Source organism: Pagrus pagrus, assembly GCF_965226575.1.
Source record: "Pagrus pagrus genome assembly, chromosome: 6".
Classification (NCBI taxonomy): domain Eukaryota; kingdom Metazoa; phylum Chordata; class Actinopteri; order Spariformes; family Sparidae; genus Pagrus; species Pagrus pagrus.
Window position 1 is genome coordinate 4,522,801 of NC_140190.1, and position 18,636 is coordinate 4,541,436.

At 42.9% G+C, this 18,636-nt stretch overlaps 2 protein-coding genes across 3 annotated transcripts; both read left to right on the plus strand.

Moving 5' to 3' along the window:
• The first annotated feature begins 252 nt into the window (after window positions 1-252).
• glulb (glutamate-ammonia ligase (glutamine synthase) b) lies at window positions 253-2,819 on the plus strand. Its single transcript, XM_084355265.1, has 7 exons — window positions 253-362; window positions 689-872; window positions 967-1,128; window positions 1,216-1,362; window positions 1,454-1,581; window positions 1,685-1,884; window positions 1,974-2,819. The coding sequence occupies exons 2-7, from the start codon at window positions 707-709 to the stop codon at window positions 2,290-2,292; spliced, it is 1,122 nt and encodes a 373-aa protein (XP_084211391.1). The 5' UTR covers window positions 253-362; window positions 689-706; the 3' UTR covers window positions 2,293-2,819.
• Window positions 2,820-15,085: 12,266 nt separating this feature from the next.
• znf648 (zinc finger protein 648) lies at window positions 15,086-18,311 on the plus strand. 2 transcript variants are annotated; one of them, XM_084354411.1, is made up of 2 exons: window positions 15,086-15,215; window positions 15,535-18,311. In XM_084354411.1, exon 2 carries the CDS (start codon window positions 15,617-15,619, stop codon window positions 17,096-17,098), a length of 1,482 nt encoding a protein of 493 aa, XP_084210537.1. In that variant the 5' UTR covers window positions 15,086-15,215; window positions 15,535-15,616; the 3' UTR covers window positions 17,099-18,311. The 2 variants fall into 2 exon arrangements, with proteins under 2 accessions (XP_084210537.1, XP_084210538.1); XM_084354412.1 differs by lacking the exon at window positions 15,086-15,215 and adding an exon at window positions 15,361-15,395.
• Window positions 18,312-18,636: the final 325 nt, after the last annotated feature.

Consider the following 18,636-nt stretch of genomic DNA (forward strand, 5'->3'; position numbering starts at 1 on the left):
AAGTGTTTAAAAATGTGTCGTTTTCTCTCTTTCATGTGTCGCCTTTCATCCTGTTTGATTCGCTTTCGCTTGTTTTTGTTGTCACTCTTCACAGAAGTTGATGAAAGGTTAGCGACGGTGTTAAAAAAAAGGTCTTTTGTGGAGGAAAACTGCCTTTTGTTGTTCACCGCTGCGGCGCCTCATCACGGGCTGGTCACGTTTCGCTTCGGCCAATCAGAGGCGGCGGAGACGCGCCGCAGCTCTATAAATCCTCCGTGGAGGCAGCGACAGAGGCAGGAATGAAAAACAATAGAAAGCTTCACACTGACCACTCGTCTAAAGACTCTTTTAACCTTTTGATATTCTTCTACACTTAACACAAGGTAAGAGACTCACGGACACGGACAGATTCATAGAAATCTGCAGCTGGATTTATGTCTATAAGGCGAAATTGGCACTTTGTTATGTTCGCAATTTAGTGTAATAATGTTCTTTAATACATCTCTTGCTCATTATTTACAAAGCATGTGCGTGAGAGCAACAGCTGATCCGGTTATAGTCTGGATCACTGATGCTGCTGTTGCCATAGCATTTTTAAACAACATGTCGTTGTGTCAGCTTCGTGTGTTACTGCTCGACATCCTCTCTGGTATTAAATGTTGGGATCCAGTGTGCAGAGCTCATCCTCTGCCCTCTTCACTCTCTGCAGGCATTCAGGGTCAAGAAAATGGCCACCTCAGCGAGTTCAAAACTGAACAAAGCTGTCAAACAGCAGTACATGAGCCTCCCTCAGGGGGACAAGGTCCAGGCCATGTACATCTGGATTGATGGTTCTGGAGAGGGAGTCCGCTGCAAGACCAGAACTTTGGACTCTGAACCCAAGACGATCGAAGGTAAGACCCGACTCCTCTATCATCAATGAAAAAAAAATGGTTGAAGGTCATTTTTGTAAGAGTTTGAAGTTGACGACTGATTTCGATCGCCCAGATCTTCCCGAGTGGAACTTCGATGGCTCCAGCACCTACCAGTCCGAGGGCTCCAACAGCGACATGTTCCTGATCCCCGCAGCCATGTTCAGGGACCCGTTCAGGAAAGACCCCAACAAGCTGGTGCTCTGCGAGGTGCTCAAGTACAACCGCAAGCCAGCAGGTACGCGCATGAGAACAAACCTTGAAGGTCAAAGCTTTTCCGAAGCTGTCTCTTATTTCAGCTAATCCCTGTCGTTGTTTCCAACAGAGACCAATCTGCGACACACCTGTAAGCAGATCATGAGCATGGTGGAGAACAACCACCCCTGGTTTGGGATTGAGCAGGAGTACACCATCCTGGGGACGGACGGACATCCGTTCGGCTGGCCCTCCAACGGCTTCCCGGGTCCACAAGGTGATTATCGGGTTCTCACGTTGTTTCATATAAAACATTACAATGCTAAAGACAAGCGGAGTTAATATTTGGTGTCTTTCCACCTGGTCAGGTCCGTATTACTGCGGAGTGGGAGCAGATAAGGCGTATGGACGAGACATAGTGGAGGCACACTACAGAGCCTGTCTGTACGCTGGGGTTGACATCTGTGGCACCAATGCTGAAGTCATGCCAGCTCAGGTACGGTCCTGCTGTCTTTTCACTTCTCTGTCATTTGAATTTTTCAATCAAAAACCACTAAATAATCAGTAAATAATGTTAAAATGTCTCTGTTGTGTTTCAGTGGGAGTTCCAGGTCGGGCCCTGTGAAGGTATCAACATGGGAGACCATCTGTGGGTAGCTCGCTTCATCCTGCACAGAGTGTGTGAGGATTTCGGCGTGGTTGCGTCCTTCGACCCCAAACCAATCACAGGGAACTGGAACGGCGCCGGCTGCCACACCAACTTCAGCACAAAGGAGATGAGAGACGACGGCGGACTGAAGTAAGAATACGTTGCTTGGTATTAAATGATATATAACGGTCGTGTTATTTTGAATTTCGGGTTCCTAATTCCCTCTTTTTTTTCTTCAGAGTCATTGAGGAGTCCATCGAGAGGCTAGCAAAGAGACACCGGTATCACATCCGCGCCTACGACCCCAAAGGCGGGCTCGACAACGCCAGACGCCTCACCGGTCACCACGAAACCTCAAGCATCGACGAGTTCTCAGCCGGCGTGGCCAACCGCGGCGCCAGCATCCGCATTCCCCGTGCCGTGGGGCAGGACAAGAAGGGCTACTTCGAGGACCGCCGTCCGTCCGCCAACTGCGACCCTTACATCGTCACCGAGGCTCTGGTGCGCACGTGTTTACTGAAAGAGGAAGGAGACGAGCCCACTGATTACAGAAAATGAACAGTCTAAGGCCAAGTGTTACCAGAACTGTAATTAGTTTTGTCTGTTTCAAGACTTGACAGATTGATCTTTACCTTTTCTGGGGGGGATTTTTTTTTACTTGACAGATGAAATCATAATCGAGGGGGGTTTCCTGTTTTTACATTCGGTTGTAAGCAGCAGGTTTACCTCCGGCACAAACACTGCCAACACATTTAGTCACGATGTCATGGTAGCTGATGATTTGTATAGAATTACAATATTGTAACGTGTTTAATTTGTACTAATGACGAACTGTCCGAGTGCAGCAGGAGTTTGCTGTAGCTCTTGTAACTTTGACCCAAAGGATCTCAAAAGCAATTTGAATGTTTTTATCAGTCTTGTCACAATGTTGTTGTGATCATGTTGTGCAAAGACAAGGTGCTGTAAACCTACTTTTATATGTTTTTTTTATATAAATGACGCATGTCTGAATTGTCTGTTTTTTCACTTGTCACATGCAAAAAAAAAAAAAAAAAAAAAACTTGAATAAACAGCTAACATTTTTACATCTGACTCTGGACTCCTTTTGACTCCCACGTGCATCCTGTTTTTCCCTCAAGTGAGATTCTGGCACGAGCCGGTTTTGACTGTCAGCTGATATGAATCTCTGGAACGTGACCAGAGTTAAGTGTCTGCCTGACGGCGTAAAAATACAGATGAGATCAAAACATTTCAAACAGTCCTGGCAGATTTACAGTTTTACAGTGAAACGTCGTTGGCTGAATCGCACGTGAGTGCAGACTCTGGCTGGTGCCTCGGGGGTTGGCTCAACACAAAAATAGTGTGTGTGTAACTTTCTTCCTGATATGTTGTTCAGACGCAGGACTGTGTAACCTTTGGTCTAGTTCTTCTGAAGTAGGCCAGGGAGGCAAGACAGGGAGTTCTTCCAAAGTCTATTTGAAGACCTGAGCTCTCTTTTAGCTCTTGCACAGATGACTGTCTACCTCAACGTATTGCATTAGCTGCTTAAACAAGTTCAGGTAACTAATGTTGTTAAACTATGTTTGATTAACAGTTGCATAAGAACACGTGGGAGGCTGATTGTTAACCTTGGACATCACATTAAAAAAGCACATGCACACTATGTACTCCTTTAAAGCTCCTCGCCATGTTGTTTTGATTGTATCTGACACTGTCTCATTCAGGCGACTGCCTCCAGCTTCGTTTGACGATCAGAGTAAATACTCAGTATGTACAGATCTGAGTAGGGTGAGTCATTCTTCTCACTCAGGCTGTTTTCTTGCCAAAATAAATGAATCAGATGCTTTCGAAACGTATTTAGACCACCCAGCATATTTTTGTTTTGGTTGTTGTTTTCATTAAATTAAATAAAAATGTCTTTACTTTAAAGGACACAAGAACATTTTTTCTGCATTATCCAATTAAAGCACCGACTTTTTAGTATGTCTTGTATTTCTGCTGATCATTTCTCAAATCGTGCCGCAGTGTTTGTGATATTTGAATGTATTTTTCCGACCTCCCAGGCAGCCACTAGGCTTCATTCACTTGAATCGAGCATGAAAATCAATTTTACAAAGATTTGAAACATGCTTGAGAGTAAAATTTAAAATTAAGAAGGTTGCTGCTTTGAACTAATACCACAAGTTTGTCTTCGACTGATTTATTCTTATAGTTTTAGCATTTAGCCTAACTTAAAGATGAACAACCGTGAGTGTTGAAAATGTATTAGCTGCAACCAGCCGCTCCGTAGCTTGTAGCTTGTTGGTTGTACAGTCTTGTACAGAACCGAGTTTACCAAACATTTATTCTGGTGATATTCTGGTGGGTTTGATGTGCAGAGGGCTAGGTAGGTAGGTAGGTTGGTCGGTCGGTAGGTCGGTAGGTAGACAGACAGACATACAGACAGATTATGTGAATAAAAGATAAGGTGAGGATAAAGCTAGTTACATAACTACATTACTTCATTCAGGGAGGTGTAGGTGTAGTTTTAGGCGTGTGTTTAGATTTAAGGTGTGAACACCAGCGGACAGTTTGCCTTAAAGAAACAAAATTGGTGTCCCCAGTTTGAACTAAAATCTGTCTCGAGTGGGGTGAGATTATGGATCAAGGGGTGGATAGAGAACATGTAGATTTGATTAATTACAACAGGAAATTGCATTACAGGTTTGAGAGGCATCTCTGGCATGTGTAGACAGAAAATACCTGTGGTCTGGTGATTTTGGTACAGCTTGTTCTCAATGAAATCAGATTTGGCCTGTTCTCACAGGTAAGACGTCGTTAGCCAAACTCAGTTCAGTTTCTTTTGTAAAGTTAATGTACAACAGTTCTAGTAAAGCTCCATATTTAGTTTCTTCTTGATTTGGTCTGGATGTCCTGAGAAAAACCTGGAGTAACTTTGCGTTTAGTGGTCTTTGCTCGTAGCGATGTATTTGACAGCAGTCTGAACACACACCAAATTCGATTTGTCTCGCGATTGACTGCCAGACGAAGATGTCCCACATTACGTTGGCCTCCTTAAATCATTTCCACAACCTGAGCTCAGCAAATCTGACTGCACGTAAATGCAGCTTGTAAAGAAACGTATCAGACAAAACCACCAAATGTTCAGTAAGTGGCATATTTTGACAAGTTCAGTCGAGAGACAAATGCGAGACAGAGTCACTGCTAACAAACTCTGTAGTGATACATAAGGAGGTTGAAATGCCTTTCCTCATGTGTGCAAGTATTGTTCTGCATATTGACTGTTGCACAACCTATTTAAACGCTCCTATAGCATTGCAAGCAGAGCCTCCTCTCAGGTTCTCCTACGTAATCTGACCTCATTGTACTGTTTGGTACAGAGGCGTGTGTAAGTGTGTGAATGCACCACTTTATCACCATTGAAAAGGATAAACATTTATAGATATTTCAGATAAGATAACCTGCACAGATCAAATGGACGAAAAGAGGAGGTCTCACGAAGGAAAGCTTTAGGCCTCGAGCCTCGTTCCCATGGAAACCAGAGTCTAAACCGAGGCAATCTGGTGTGTGGAGGAGAGGCGGGGGTGGGGATGGATACCAGGCTCTTACATAACAACAGCCGGTCAAGGGTATGTATAGAGCACAGAACAAAGAGTGGAGTTTGGATACTACAAATGTGGCTCCTTTTTTTAAATAAACGTCCCAAAAAAGGCAGTTTAGCATCAAATATTAGGACGTTATCTCACTCTGCCGTTTTCATCACACAACACTGATTATTCATGTTAAATAAAGAGCCATCTGAACAGCAGTTTAATCAGAGGCTCGGGACCTAATCAGAGTCCAAAAAGCACATGAAGCACCATCCTTGACCATGTTAGCACTAATCTCCTCACATGACTGTGGTCTCTTCTCCCCCAGCTATCACCGGACAACAGGCTGGTTTTTCTGTCTCACCCTCCCCCCCCCTCCCAGAGCTTCACCCCTCCCCCCCCTCCAGCGGTGTGTTTGGGGACATGTAGTGAACAGTGTCGCAGCATTGCTGGCCTGATGGTCGGAAAACTTGGGCAGCTGTGAAAGCAGAGCCGCACAGTGAGACGGAGAGGTTAGAGACCATCAGGCCGCACGGACGGAGATCAGACCGCCACAAAGTGTGACCGACGTCATCGGCATTTTAAATAAACACATGGCGGTTATGAACTGCCCTGATTAATCTGACCCTAAAGCAATGAAATGTAACTTCCTGGAAAGAAGATAGTTGATTGCTGAGTTTCTTCCCTTGGTCGTCCAATGCTGATACTTCTGCAGACGTCTGACCCAAGTCAGGAGACTGTGCAATCAACTATCTTTCTCCAAGAAGTTACATTTTGTTGCATTAAAGGTGCAATGTGTAACCATTTTAGTCCAAAACATTGAAAAATTAATGTCAAAAATGTCTATTATTTTGAAGCGATATCTGCTGAAGTTAGCGTGCTAACTAGCCAGCCGCAGTAGCATGCGCCTGCAGTAGGAGAGGCTGCAGTTCTGGGAGTCCTAGCTTTTTTTGTGAACGCGTCACCTACCTAGTTTAATGACCGACATAGTATTCAGCAAGATTTAGCATAAAATGTTGAGAACAAGTCAGGTGTTTTACATTTCAAATTAACTAAAAAAATTTATCAGCTAACCAAAGTGTGAGTAACGTTGGCTCACTGTCAGTCTTAAAGGCACCAGTGTTGCAAACAATCATCTGTTAGCTTAGATAATTTGCTGCAAAACAAACTGTAAGTGTTAATGAAACCGCAGAGCGATTTTGGCTAGCCCAACTATTGCCGGTTTTCCATTACATCTGCCTCTGTTTGACTTGGCATGGCAAGGATTGTCATTACCACCACAACTGGGCTACCTGCTTGAAGGTGTGTCTCAAACCGGTGACACGCAATTGTCTCGCTCCCCCGCAGTTCTATCTAATGCCACGCTCAGACCACACGCGACGAGAATATTTGTGTTGTGTTACTTACGTTACTGGAGCTGCATCTGGATGGCTGCAGCTTCCAGCGCTACCTGAGGCGCTGTCCATCTGTCTCCAGTGAGGGGCAGGTTCTTAATTGGTGTGTTAAAATCAATAAATAGTAACTGTGACCGGCAAGTAGACGTAGACTGAATTAATCTGTCTTACTACATTGGTATGACCCCAAAATGAGGAGATTTCCCTGTGATCTGACTGCAATAAATGGATCAGAAGGACGCTGAAATAACATCATAATGCTGTCTGGTAAGAAGATCGATAAGAGCTGTGCTAAGACATATTTCTAAAACGTACCAGGTAATCTGACTTTCTTGCTCACTTGCTCACAGTAGATATGTTATCGTTCAGCTCTGGGTGTCTGCAAACAGCTACGATTAGTGACAATTATCCTCTCCTCCACTGTTGTTCATGTTCAATGTCAAAAAAAAAACCTGGGAGCTAGCTGGTGAGCTAACTGACCTTACAGTAGCTACAGTCATGGATGTATAAACAGAGTACAGTTAGCAACAGTAGGCATTTACTACCACATGTGTTGTGACTATGAATTCAAGGTGGCTCGATTCTTACGTATTGCACCTTTAAATCTTATCAGTGACTTTGATCTAGGGTTGAATCTAATTACTGAAATATTTTCTCCAGCTGGATATTTGGTTCAATGTAAATTAATTCCCTTTAAGCTCGTACAAGAAGACTCCTTGTGTGCTTCCTGTCCGGTTGAGCAGTCTCGATGCACGTGCACCACAGCTGATCTGGTACAGTAATAAGAAACATGAGAGCACAGAGCAGAGATATATGCACTGAGCTGAGTTGCACCAGAAGTCATTGCAAACCCGAGACGTTGTAAACATGGGGGGGAAGCTCCAGTTATTTTTCTCTTCTGCGGCTGACAAGACCGGGCTAGACGAGATTTTTTTTTTTTTTTCTCCGCTATTCGTATTTTGCTGGTGTCGAGTTACTAATACACAGCTAGGACAAAGAGTTCTCTCTTTCTCCTGTGGGTACACTTGGTTCTGCTGCTGAAGTGCATTTTGTTCCCGGGAAAAATGTACATTGTAGCGTCGTCTTGAAAACATCGTCCAAAGGCTCAGCCTGGTTTTTAAGAAGTATTTTGCAACGACTTCACATGACACACAAGTCTTTGCCTTGATGGACAAACTAATCCGCAGTAAACACGCCGTGAATTATCTTTGTTTTCTGTCACAGTTTATCTGAATAGACTGAATCAACATCAGTCAATTGTTGCTAACATATAGGATTGATGAGTCTGAAGCAAAAACAACCCAGAACGAGCCGTTTTCACAACTGATTTGTTTGCTTGGACTTTCTTTCTTGACTGTTTCTATCACCGCTGTTTTCTCCCCCCCCCCCAGCTGTCAGTTCCCATCCTGCAGTTAGCAATCTCCCCCCCCAACCCCAAGTTCTTCAGGAACCGTGAAGGCAACACAACCCCCATCCTCCAGCCAACAAAGATAGTGGAATTTTACAAAGGTCACACAAGAGAGCACAGGGTGAGCACAAAGCAGACGAAGCCATGCCTGAGGGCCTGACATGAGTCAGATACACAAAAACACCTCAGTCATCAGTTCTTGGAAAAGGTATCGATGCAACTTTAAGGTTTCCACATAGTTCAGAAATCACATTTCATCATATGTGATGGATTTTGTTGAGTCAAAATTGTTTTTAGTGGTTATTTAAAGACTTAACCGTGTTAATGTTTGTGACCACATGCTGTCCTGTGCTGAGAGAAAACTAACTAGGACAAATGTAGGATGTTATTGTTTGCCTTAAAGGGGAGGTCAGCTGAAGACAGGATGATCTAAAGCTTCCTTTAGTTTTTGCAAACTTTTGCAAGTTGGATGTAATCCTGGTGAAAGCATACCATTTTTCAAACGCAACATTTTAAAAAATAGAAAAATAGAAGAAATGTTGGGTCAGTGGGTCAAAATAAAACAAAAACAACAACAAGTTAAAAGTCAAAAGATTCAGAAACTGTAAAGTTTTTCTTTTCGTATTTAGGAAACGCAGATGCACAGATTATTTTGTTCAAAGACACATTCACACTGTTCATCTTGTATGTATGGTATTATTTGAAATATCCTTACTTGCTTTCTCTGAATCAATACGAAGCCACAGCCAGGGGACTGTTTGTGAAACATAAAGTCTAGGAGCAGGGGGAACCAGCTAGACCAGCTCTGTCCAAAAACCACGAAATCCACCTTCATTTGGGAAAGATGCGGGTGCTATCTGGGACTATATGACGGACTGTACCTTTAAAGCTGCAGTTTGTGTGTAAAAAGTGGCAAAAGAAATGTATGTGATGGTCCTTGACACACTAAAAACCATCAAAGACAGGCTGTGACGAAGGCCGACTGTCACCTCAACTCAAAAAGCTGCACTTGAACACACCACACAGACTCCAGCGAGCGGCCAACGAGCTCGTACATTCTGCGCTTACGTGAGAAGAAGTTACTCTCTGCAGCGTGAGGTGGATGTAGTCTGTATTTGTCATTGGAAGAGTCAGGACTGCAGGTTTAGAGATCGTTATGACAGAGCATTGTTTGCCTCCTGCAGTCGCACCATTTTTACTAAAATGTCAGGTAACAAATAAAAACACCTGAATGGAGGACATCATGGATACTACACCTGGAGCCTGTGTTGAGAGCTGGAGTAAAAGGTGCTCTATGTAACGATTTGTCACAGTTTACATGTATGAATCACTTTTTCATTGACCATATGTGAGTGGATCATAAAGTAACGTCTCTCTCGGTTGTCTATACAAGCCTGTGGAAGTTGTTTTTTAATGATGCTGGACCGTAGATGTCTTTGTGAAGGACTCGGGTCAGATCTCCTGTGATGTTGTGCATGTTTTCATTCAGACGCAACACACTAACTGCCTGGATTTTATCGTCTGATGAGAATTTTCCCTGTGCCGTGATGTGCTCAGCTGAACAGCCAATCAAAGGGATGTCTGTCGTCGACCGGCTCATCCGAAAAGCTAACTAGTGCTTGCGTCAACAAGTGCCAATGATGCGGGACACGCCACAGACCTGGTGTGTCAGGGACATGTGGACTAACACAAGCTTTAATCAAAATGGTGAAAAAATAGGGACATTTTCCCTCTGAGTGGATTATTCTTAAGTACACCTACAATTTACTGTAAGCCTTTAATGGCACTAAATCTGATGCCTGTCAGATATAACTACAGCACTATTAAGTATCTGTTTTTATTCACTTGCCAGTGACAGATTTGAATAACAAACACAGGTGAATTAGATTCGTCCAAGTTCAGTCTTGCCTCTTTTTTTTTAAAGCTCCAATTCAGGAAACATTAGCACCGTCATGACGAATGAAAATACATGTAAAGTGAGAAACTGCAGGTGTGATCGCAGCCGGAGGCAAAGGACTCCAACTGCTGTTTAAAAAGAAACGAGGTCAAAGACGGTGTGATTTATGCTGACAGCTTCACGACGGAGGAACTCAACAGTTTTTAAGTCTCCTGATGCACTGAATTAAGACTTGCTGCCCTGTTGATGCACCATCAGGACTTTATCTCACTTCCACAGTTGTAGACTAATAATAATTGTGACAAACAGCGTGGTGGAGAAATCAGGATCAGATCCTGCGCTGCACACCCCTTCTCTTTATTTACTGGCACGTTGTCCTGCAATGCGTTAGTACAACAGGTCAGTTCCTTGCACGTTCCGGTATCATGTTGGAGTTGGCGACACAAGGCTGGCATGGGCCAAAGTGTCTGCAAGCTGGAAATGACTGACCCAGCAGTCGAGTACGTACTCACTGTCTTTATTTCCGCTGTGTTTCATAAGGAAAGTTGGATCGTACCCTGATATTGTCATTACTGGGTCAAAAGTTTAATTTAAATTCAGTTTGTCCGCCTCACTTTATCTTAGAGGTGTTAATTCAACCCAATGATCATCTTTTAAGGTCATTCAGTAGATTTTAAAGGGGCACTACGTAGCTTTGGAGAAGAAATTCAAACTTAAGAATCTTAATATTTATTAATGAGGCAATAAAACAAAATCAGAAACATTTATTCTTTTCCATAACTGAATAAAGAAGCTGTTCTCAGCAAGGTCCCCTGAACACTGTTTGGAAGCTAGAAAGGTGGCAGGGTCCGCCAAATACTGTTTAAACAAAGTAAAACAGTATGAAATTGTGTTGTTTATTCAGTCATTAAAACAAAGAGAGTTTAATTTTGTTTGCTTACGCATAAAAGATCAGTCAATAAAGATCTTTATCTTCTGAAAGTGCATCTTTGCAAACTGTTTCTGTTATTTTGTCCAACTTTTGCACTTCTAAAGCCACAATGTGCAGCTGAAAGCCATAAAGAAAATCATCCCATGTACATTTTAATTGGTGCAATGACACAAAACAAATAAAATCCAATGTTTTAATACAATTAGGCGACAAAAACACAAGAAACACCAAATCTTCACAGGGAGGAACACACTGTATTCTTGTATAACTACATTAAGCCCTCCATTTTGAGGGGGACAATGTGGGTCAATGTGCTGTATGTTAAAAACTTATGCAACTGGATGCATAGTGGAGCGAATCCAACAATTTCCATACCCGGAGAAACAGAGTTCTGTGGAAAATTCCAAGATCGGGGTATGTTCTCAATTAAAGAGCGGCCTCCTCCACCGTGAAACTCAAGAACCACCTCCACAATGACTCGGCACTTTTTCTCGTGCAGCGCGCCAGCGAGTTATGTATACATCAGTGACATATCCATTCACGTCCTGCTAATTCTGGCAAAGCATATAATTAAACTTCTTTAAAAATCTGTTGGTGTTCATTGATGATCCCGAAGGATGGATATAAAGACTTTCGGTGTAAGCGAGCGTGCATGTGTCTTCCCTTCATTCCTCTGAAGCAGTCATGAGGGAACACTCTCCGTAGGAACACAAACACCCAGTAAACTAACAAACCGCAGCCTTTCTAATCCCAACAGGGACTTCCTAGGTGATGCTCCTGAAGCTTGTTGTTAGTACAGCTTCGCCATCCGGGTTCGTTTCCTGCGTCACCGCCGAAAGACACTTACGTAACGCCCCACCACAGCTTTGTTGTGACAGCTTCCAGTTAACAAACATAAAGTCGGGAACATTTCAACGCCCTCTGATCGCCTTAGCTTTTATATCGCTTGTCATTTACGTACAAAGAGGTTCATGTTTGGCAGTTTAAAGCAAAGTTTGAAACCTGAAACTGTAAGTGTCCTTTAAGACACAACTTAAGTTTTGATTTTAAAAAGTCAGACTTCATTTTGAAACTGGAAATCGGTCTTATACAACAACGCATATGCACAAAGACAGAGTTATGTAAGCATAATGGATAAAATCAGAAGGAATCAGGTTTCCCGTCACAATGTCGGGAACGATTCCAGAGGTCATTTTTAATTTCTGCCGTTTCCTTTAATATGTTCATTCTGCAGTTTTTCTGTTTTCACTCACAATATTGTTCAATATTTTTGAGAGCTTACTTTTGGAAATGTACCCGTATCACTTTGGTTTTTGCTGTCTGGGAAACTGCATGAGAACCTCCGCAGACTTTAACTTGATACGCGCAGACGAACAAAGTGCATCTGAATTCAAAACAGGGCTTTGTTAAGGTGAATTGTTAGGTGTCCGTTTTCCAACCTGCTCTCCTGGGGGGAAAAAAAAGCACTGATTTCAGACCAGCAATGTCCATTTCATTATGACATTAGTCTCATGAGATCCTCTCACGCACCCTGTCTGTCTCTACAGTGTAAAAGAGAGGGCCACTGTCTCGTCTCAAGTAAATAAAAAGCCTCCTCTCTGCCTGTCGGCCAGTCATTAACGGTCACAGAAGGATTTTGTCTGATTAGTGACACGTTTTTTATGAATTATTTCAGAAAAGAAACACTAACCCTAACCCGAATAACAGGAAATCCAAAAAACGATGTTGTAATGAATCAAAGCAGTAGTCTTGAAGGTTAAATATACCACCAGTGGATTCCCAGAAACTCCATCCTCATCACTCAGTGCCTCCAGTATTATTTTGAATGGTTACCAAACATCAGCAGTGAAGGGATACCAGGCCATCTACCGACAAAACAACCGAACTGCAGCTTATTTATCTGCTAAGTCCGAGAGGTGCACACAGTGTTCTTAAACTCTGTCACACTAAATTAAAGCCAGTCCCCATTTTTTTTAGCTTTTTTTTTATCCAAATACTGGACACATACAACAACTAACGTTCCTCAAGATTGGAAATTTAAGACAAAGACCCTTTGTTCAAGTGGAAAGAGATAAAAGGAGCTGATTCACATCCTTTCCTCTTTTCCAAAAGATTAAAAAAAGAAAACCTTCTGTTATTGTTTAGGAACACACATGTCCACACTGAGATGTGTTCAAAGATACTACTGCCTCTGAGGTTTTTTGTTTGTGTGGAGCCGGTGATTTTCCACAGTCTGTGGTGCATGTGTTCATCGGATAAGAGGTAAACAGCGACGTGCAGAGGCCATAACAGGACATTACACATGAAATTGGAAAAATACAGTGAAGGCTGCTGTGAGCTGAAGTGCATCATTAGTAAACAGGCTGTGGTCACATGCTGTAGACATTATAAAGCAGGCAGTTCAATAGAAATGACAATTAAAGTCTGATTATGTGCATGTGTGGCGTCATAATAGACAGTTTAAGTATCAAGGTGCAGCCATTTTGTTGTCAGAAGAACAGAAGTTTACATATTCTCCAAAAACATGAACTTTTCTTTTTTTCCCCAGAGGATACTCAATACACATTACAATAAAAATCATTTATTTAATCTTTTACCTAAAAAAGAAAAAGAAATCACAGAAAAGATGGAGGCAGATCTTTGGAAAATGAATAAAAATATAAACATACTCACTTTAAAAGGAGGAGACAAACACAAACACCTGTAACTATTTTTAAGTATTAAATCCTTTCTGTCAGCATTTAATTGATTTAATTGATTAGTTGAAGTCACAGTAAAATCTACTAAGTCTGGAAAAAACAGTGGTCGGCTCCTCTATGGTGTCTTTATTGAAAAAGAAACAGAAGTAGATTCAAAGGAAACTTTCTGAGGAATATTTTACAAAACATGCAATGAAAAAATAAATGATATTCTTCTCTAGACTGGAACTCAGACCCCCTCCTCCAGTCGCAGCCATACATGTTTTACAAGTTTTAGTCCCTCACCAAACATATTATATGTCTACATACAGTTTCACTGTTTAAATCATTCTTTTAATGCCCAGTGTTTGGGCTTCAGTATCATCTAGTGGTGAGGCTGCAGTTTACAACTAACCTTCTACCTGTTTCCTCACCCTTCCCCCCCTCCAAGCATGCGTGAGAACCGGCAGAGGCCACAAAACTCAAAGAAACATGAAGGACCCTCTCTAGAGCCGGTGGCTTGTCAGATCTGGACCACTGTGAAGAGGACTTGCTCTCCCTGTAGATATAAAAACACAACAATTCTTACTTTCAGGTGATTATTATACACTGGTGGCCATGTAATTATGAATATTATATTCAATGTGTTTCAATAGATCCTCCTAAATCCGGCACACTGGACTTAACAGAGACAGAGACATCTGCTGAAGCTAGCATGCTAACCAGTTAGCCCCAGCAGTCCAGGGCTCCTGTAATAAGCAGTGACAACAAGTCACGCGATTGGACCACTAGCTATATGGCTAACTAAGCTAACTAGCAAATGCTACAGTTAGCAGTTACTCTGGTGATATACTGCCCCCTATTTGTGTGGCGTATAATTTCTACAGCTGGCCAATTCTGACATACTGCACCTTTAAGCTAAAAAAAAACAAAAAACAAGGAACTTTCATTTATTTGTAGATTCTGGTGACTCCTGTGGACCAAAGCGGTCTCAGCACCAGTGCCTTGTGTCAAAAGATCTTGATCTGAGAAACACCTGCACATGTTTTGGACAACAACTTCTGTCATCAGGCTGCGTGACTCCTCCTCAGTTAACCTTCAGCACTCCACCATCAAAAGTAGCTTTCATTTTATGACTTATCTGCAGGGATAAGTCAGAATGTGAGCCAGTGACAGGCAGTAAAAATATCTTTCACACCTTTATAGAAATAGCTTCTCAGTAATGGTCTAGTTTGTTCATATAGAAGCATCAGTATTAAATTGAGACCGTTTCTTTGACAGTTAAATGTTCCTTGTAGTATGTTTTCATCAACTTAACAGGAGTTTCAACTTCTCAGCCTGTGATATTGACTGTATGACTTACTTAGCGGCGCTGTACACGAGCGGGTGGTAAGCTAAGCCAGTGAAAGGTAAGCTGAGCCAGGCCGTTAAGATATCACGGCTGTGCTGACTAGCCGGATAGATGCTGACCCAGAGACGGCTGTTGCCAAACCCCGCCTGTTAACACCACTCACTGAACATCTCCCGTAGTGGTATACTGGATCTAGCATAAATCTCTCCCCCGCTTGGAAGAAGACCGCAGGGTAAGTAGCTTGGTATAATGTTTTCAGTTTGTTAAGTTGAAATTCATGTGTTGTATTTTTATGGAAAGATAAGCAAAACTGTTGAAGTTTGGGAATGTGGATGTGCAAGGTGCACGTTCATGTGACGAACATACCCAAGATATCTGGTGAAAGCTGCAGCTAAGCATTGCAAACAGATCTGTAAGGTCATGTGAGGAAATTAGACTTAAATATGATATGATCATTTATATTCGGAAGGGAATGGAAGCTATGATAAAAGCATGCCCATTAGGATTAGATGAGGATGGTAATAACATGCTCTGTCTATTGCATTTTCCAGGTCTTTTCAAGGCGGCATCAGGAATTCCCTGAACAGCTTCAAACTCATGTAGATGATTTCATGACTCGATGCACAAGTGACCATGGCTGATGAGATCTCCCCAGGGATGTCTGACAGACAAGTTGTTGAAAAGAGAAGTGGAAAGGAGCATGAAGACAGGCATTGTATCACTCCTTCTCCCCCAGATGGACAGATCTTAATCAGCACTCATGAAATGGAGGCTGATTCTGCATTAGGCAGCATTTGTGTAGGTGTGAACTCACTTCCAGAGAGCAGCGACACTGGAGTCCTTTATCTGAACCCCCAGGTACCGAAGTGGTGTCTCGTGGAGAAGTTTTCTGAGCTGTCACCGGGGGACGAAACAAGACTTGATGATGACCAAGAATGCAGCAGTCCGGAGTCGTTGCAGTGCACTAAATATTCTGAGAGCAACAAAATATATGGATCTAATGCTGCTGCGCAAAAGGAGGAAAGGAAATGCTCGAAATACCTCAAGAGCCATAAGGTACAAAGTGATCCTCCAGTCAAACAGAGAGCATCAAAGCTCAAAGAGCTCAATGTTGAGAATTATAATGTAGGTGGAGGTGGGAATAAGACCAAAGAGAAGACTGTGAATAGTCGTCCTGTGAAGAAATCGCTTAAAAAGCACGAAGAAGACAAGATGGCTCGACTTCTGGTAGCGATGAAAAAACGCGGTGGAGACGACACAGAGCAGCGTCCCTTCAAGTGCACCCACTGCCACTGGGCGTTCAAGAAGTTCTGCAACCTACAGAGTCACTTACAGACGCATACTGGCCTCAAGCCACATGTGTGTGATATATGTGGCAAGGCTTACTCTCACCAGGGCACGCTGCAGCAGCACAAGCGCCTACACACAGGTGAAAGACCATATCACTGCCCCTTCTGTGTCAAGACCTATATCTGGTCCTCAGATTACCGCAAGCATATCCGCACACACACTGGTGAAAAGCCCTACGTCTGCGACACGTGCGGCAAGGATTTCATTCGATCCTCTGACCTGCGAAAGCATGAGAGGAACATCCACACCAATGACAAGCCCTTCCCATGCACGCAATGTGGCAAGACCTTCAATAAACCCCTCTCTCTGAAGCGTCACGAGCGTAAGCACCTGGGAGAAAGACCTTTCTCCTGCCCCGACTGTGGGAAGGCCTTCGCTCTGGAAAGTCGCATGACGGAGCACCAGAAGATCCACAGAGGAGTGCGTCCGTTCGTCTGCTCCGTGTGCTCCAAGTGTTTCACAAAGTCGTCCAACTTGACCGAGCACGAGGCCATCCACAGCGGAGAGCGGCCACACAAGTGCACAGAGTGCGGCCTGGCGTTCGCCATGGTTTCCCGCCTCGTTCGTCACCAGTACATCCACAATAAAGGGAAACCCCACAGGTGCACGGGCTGCAGCAAGAACTTTAGCCACCTGGCCGCGTTGCAGCTTCACCAGGAGCAAACCTGTGCTGGGAGGATCTTTGTGTGTGCAGAGTGTGACAAGTCTTTCCAGTGTGCCACAAAGCTTCAGCAGCATATGCTGGACCACAGGGACAGTGTCTGATCTGTGTAAAGACAGGGACTGTGTGAGTGCAATTTATTCGATTTGCAACTGTAAATCTAAATGCGGTGGGATCATTTTTTCAAATAATCACTTCCAGGCTAATCGGATCCATTCAAGGTCAAAGGTTACCATTTTATTTATGTCCAGGTATGTATATTTGATGACTGTGCCTTAAATGCTTGTAAAACCTGGCTCTTACTTCCAAATGTTTTGGTATAAAAGTTCACCGCAGCATCGACACTGGAGCTGACAGCTTAACGGTGTAAAATTTATGAGCATGCTAAGAGAGATTTAGAGGATTAAGAGCATTAAGATTATTATACATGTAGTTAATAACAAGCACAACATTGCCACTGTAGTTAGGAAATAAAAAGGATTTAGGAAACTCAGGTAGTTAATAATGATACATGACAACCAGTGATGTAATTGCATGCCTTGGTCATTCATTGTACGGTGGCCAAGGTAGCACATGCTGACTCGTTTCAAGTATGGATGGCACTCAAACGGCCACAGTGGCATTTCAAACGGTCCACTGCTTCATCATCATGAATTTGTGGACGCCCGGAGATTTAAATACCCACCAAATAGCATCACACAGGAGATGACAGCAACAATCATTGGCAGGAAGCTGCTACATTATATTGTCCTGACAGATGAAGTGGACTCTTAAAGGGTAACTCCACCAATTCTGCACATTAAAGTGTGATTACAGGGCTCGGGGAGTGCCACTGCATGTGTGAAAAAAGTAGTTTAAAGTCTTTTGTGGCTCAAGAGGAAGCTGCACGTCATCTGATAAAATTGCCTCCAGTGATGTCACTCTGTGGCCAAGTTGCATTGTGGGTGATTCATTTATCAGATTCAGGTGATAATCCTGTAACATACGCAATCAGAAATGTGGGGTAAAGAAACAAAATGAAACGTGATAGTAGTCCAAAACAGAGCTTACAGAGGCTCTAACTGCAAAGGTCACTTGCTATGACAGCACATAGTATTTACCCCGTTATAAAGAGGGAAATTACCCCTAAAACTGTGTACATATGTAGTAAATGTTGTATTCTTATTTTGTTAGTACACTCACCAAGCATGTTTGGTTATTAAAAGGGTCTTTCAAACTTGAGCATGTAGGAGCTCAAGCTGTGGTGGATAACAGGGAAAAAACATTGCAAAAACTGTAGTGTGATGAAGTGCAATAAAACTTTTTTTTTTAACAAAATGTTCATTTCAGCATCAGTTTTTACTCATGTTTGCTCTCCGTGAACTCATTTGAAACAAGGATCAGCACAGATATTCTGGACACCTTTTGAAACGGTCTTTCATAAAACTACCCCTATAAATGTTTTTATGCTCTGATATGTTAATGGATGGCAGTAAGCAGTGGCTGTTGGTAATCTTGGCTGTCTGTCTGAGTGTGTGTGTGTGTGTGTGAGAGTGTGTGTGTGAGTCCCTGTCAGTTTGTCCCATATACACTTGGCAACTGCAGACTAATGGTAAAAGGAGACAGCACCTGTTGTGTTGTCACTTACTCTACATTAACTGAG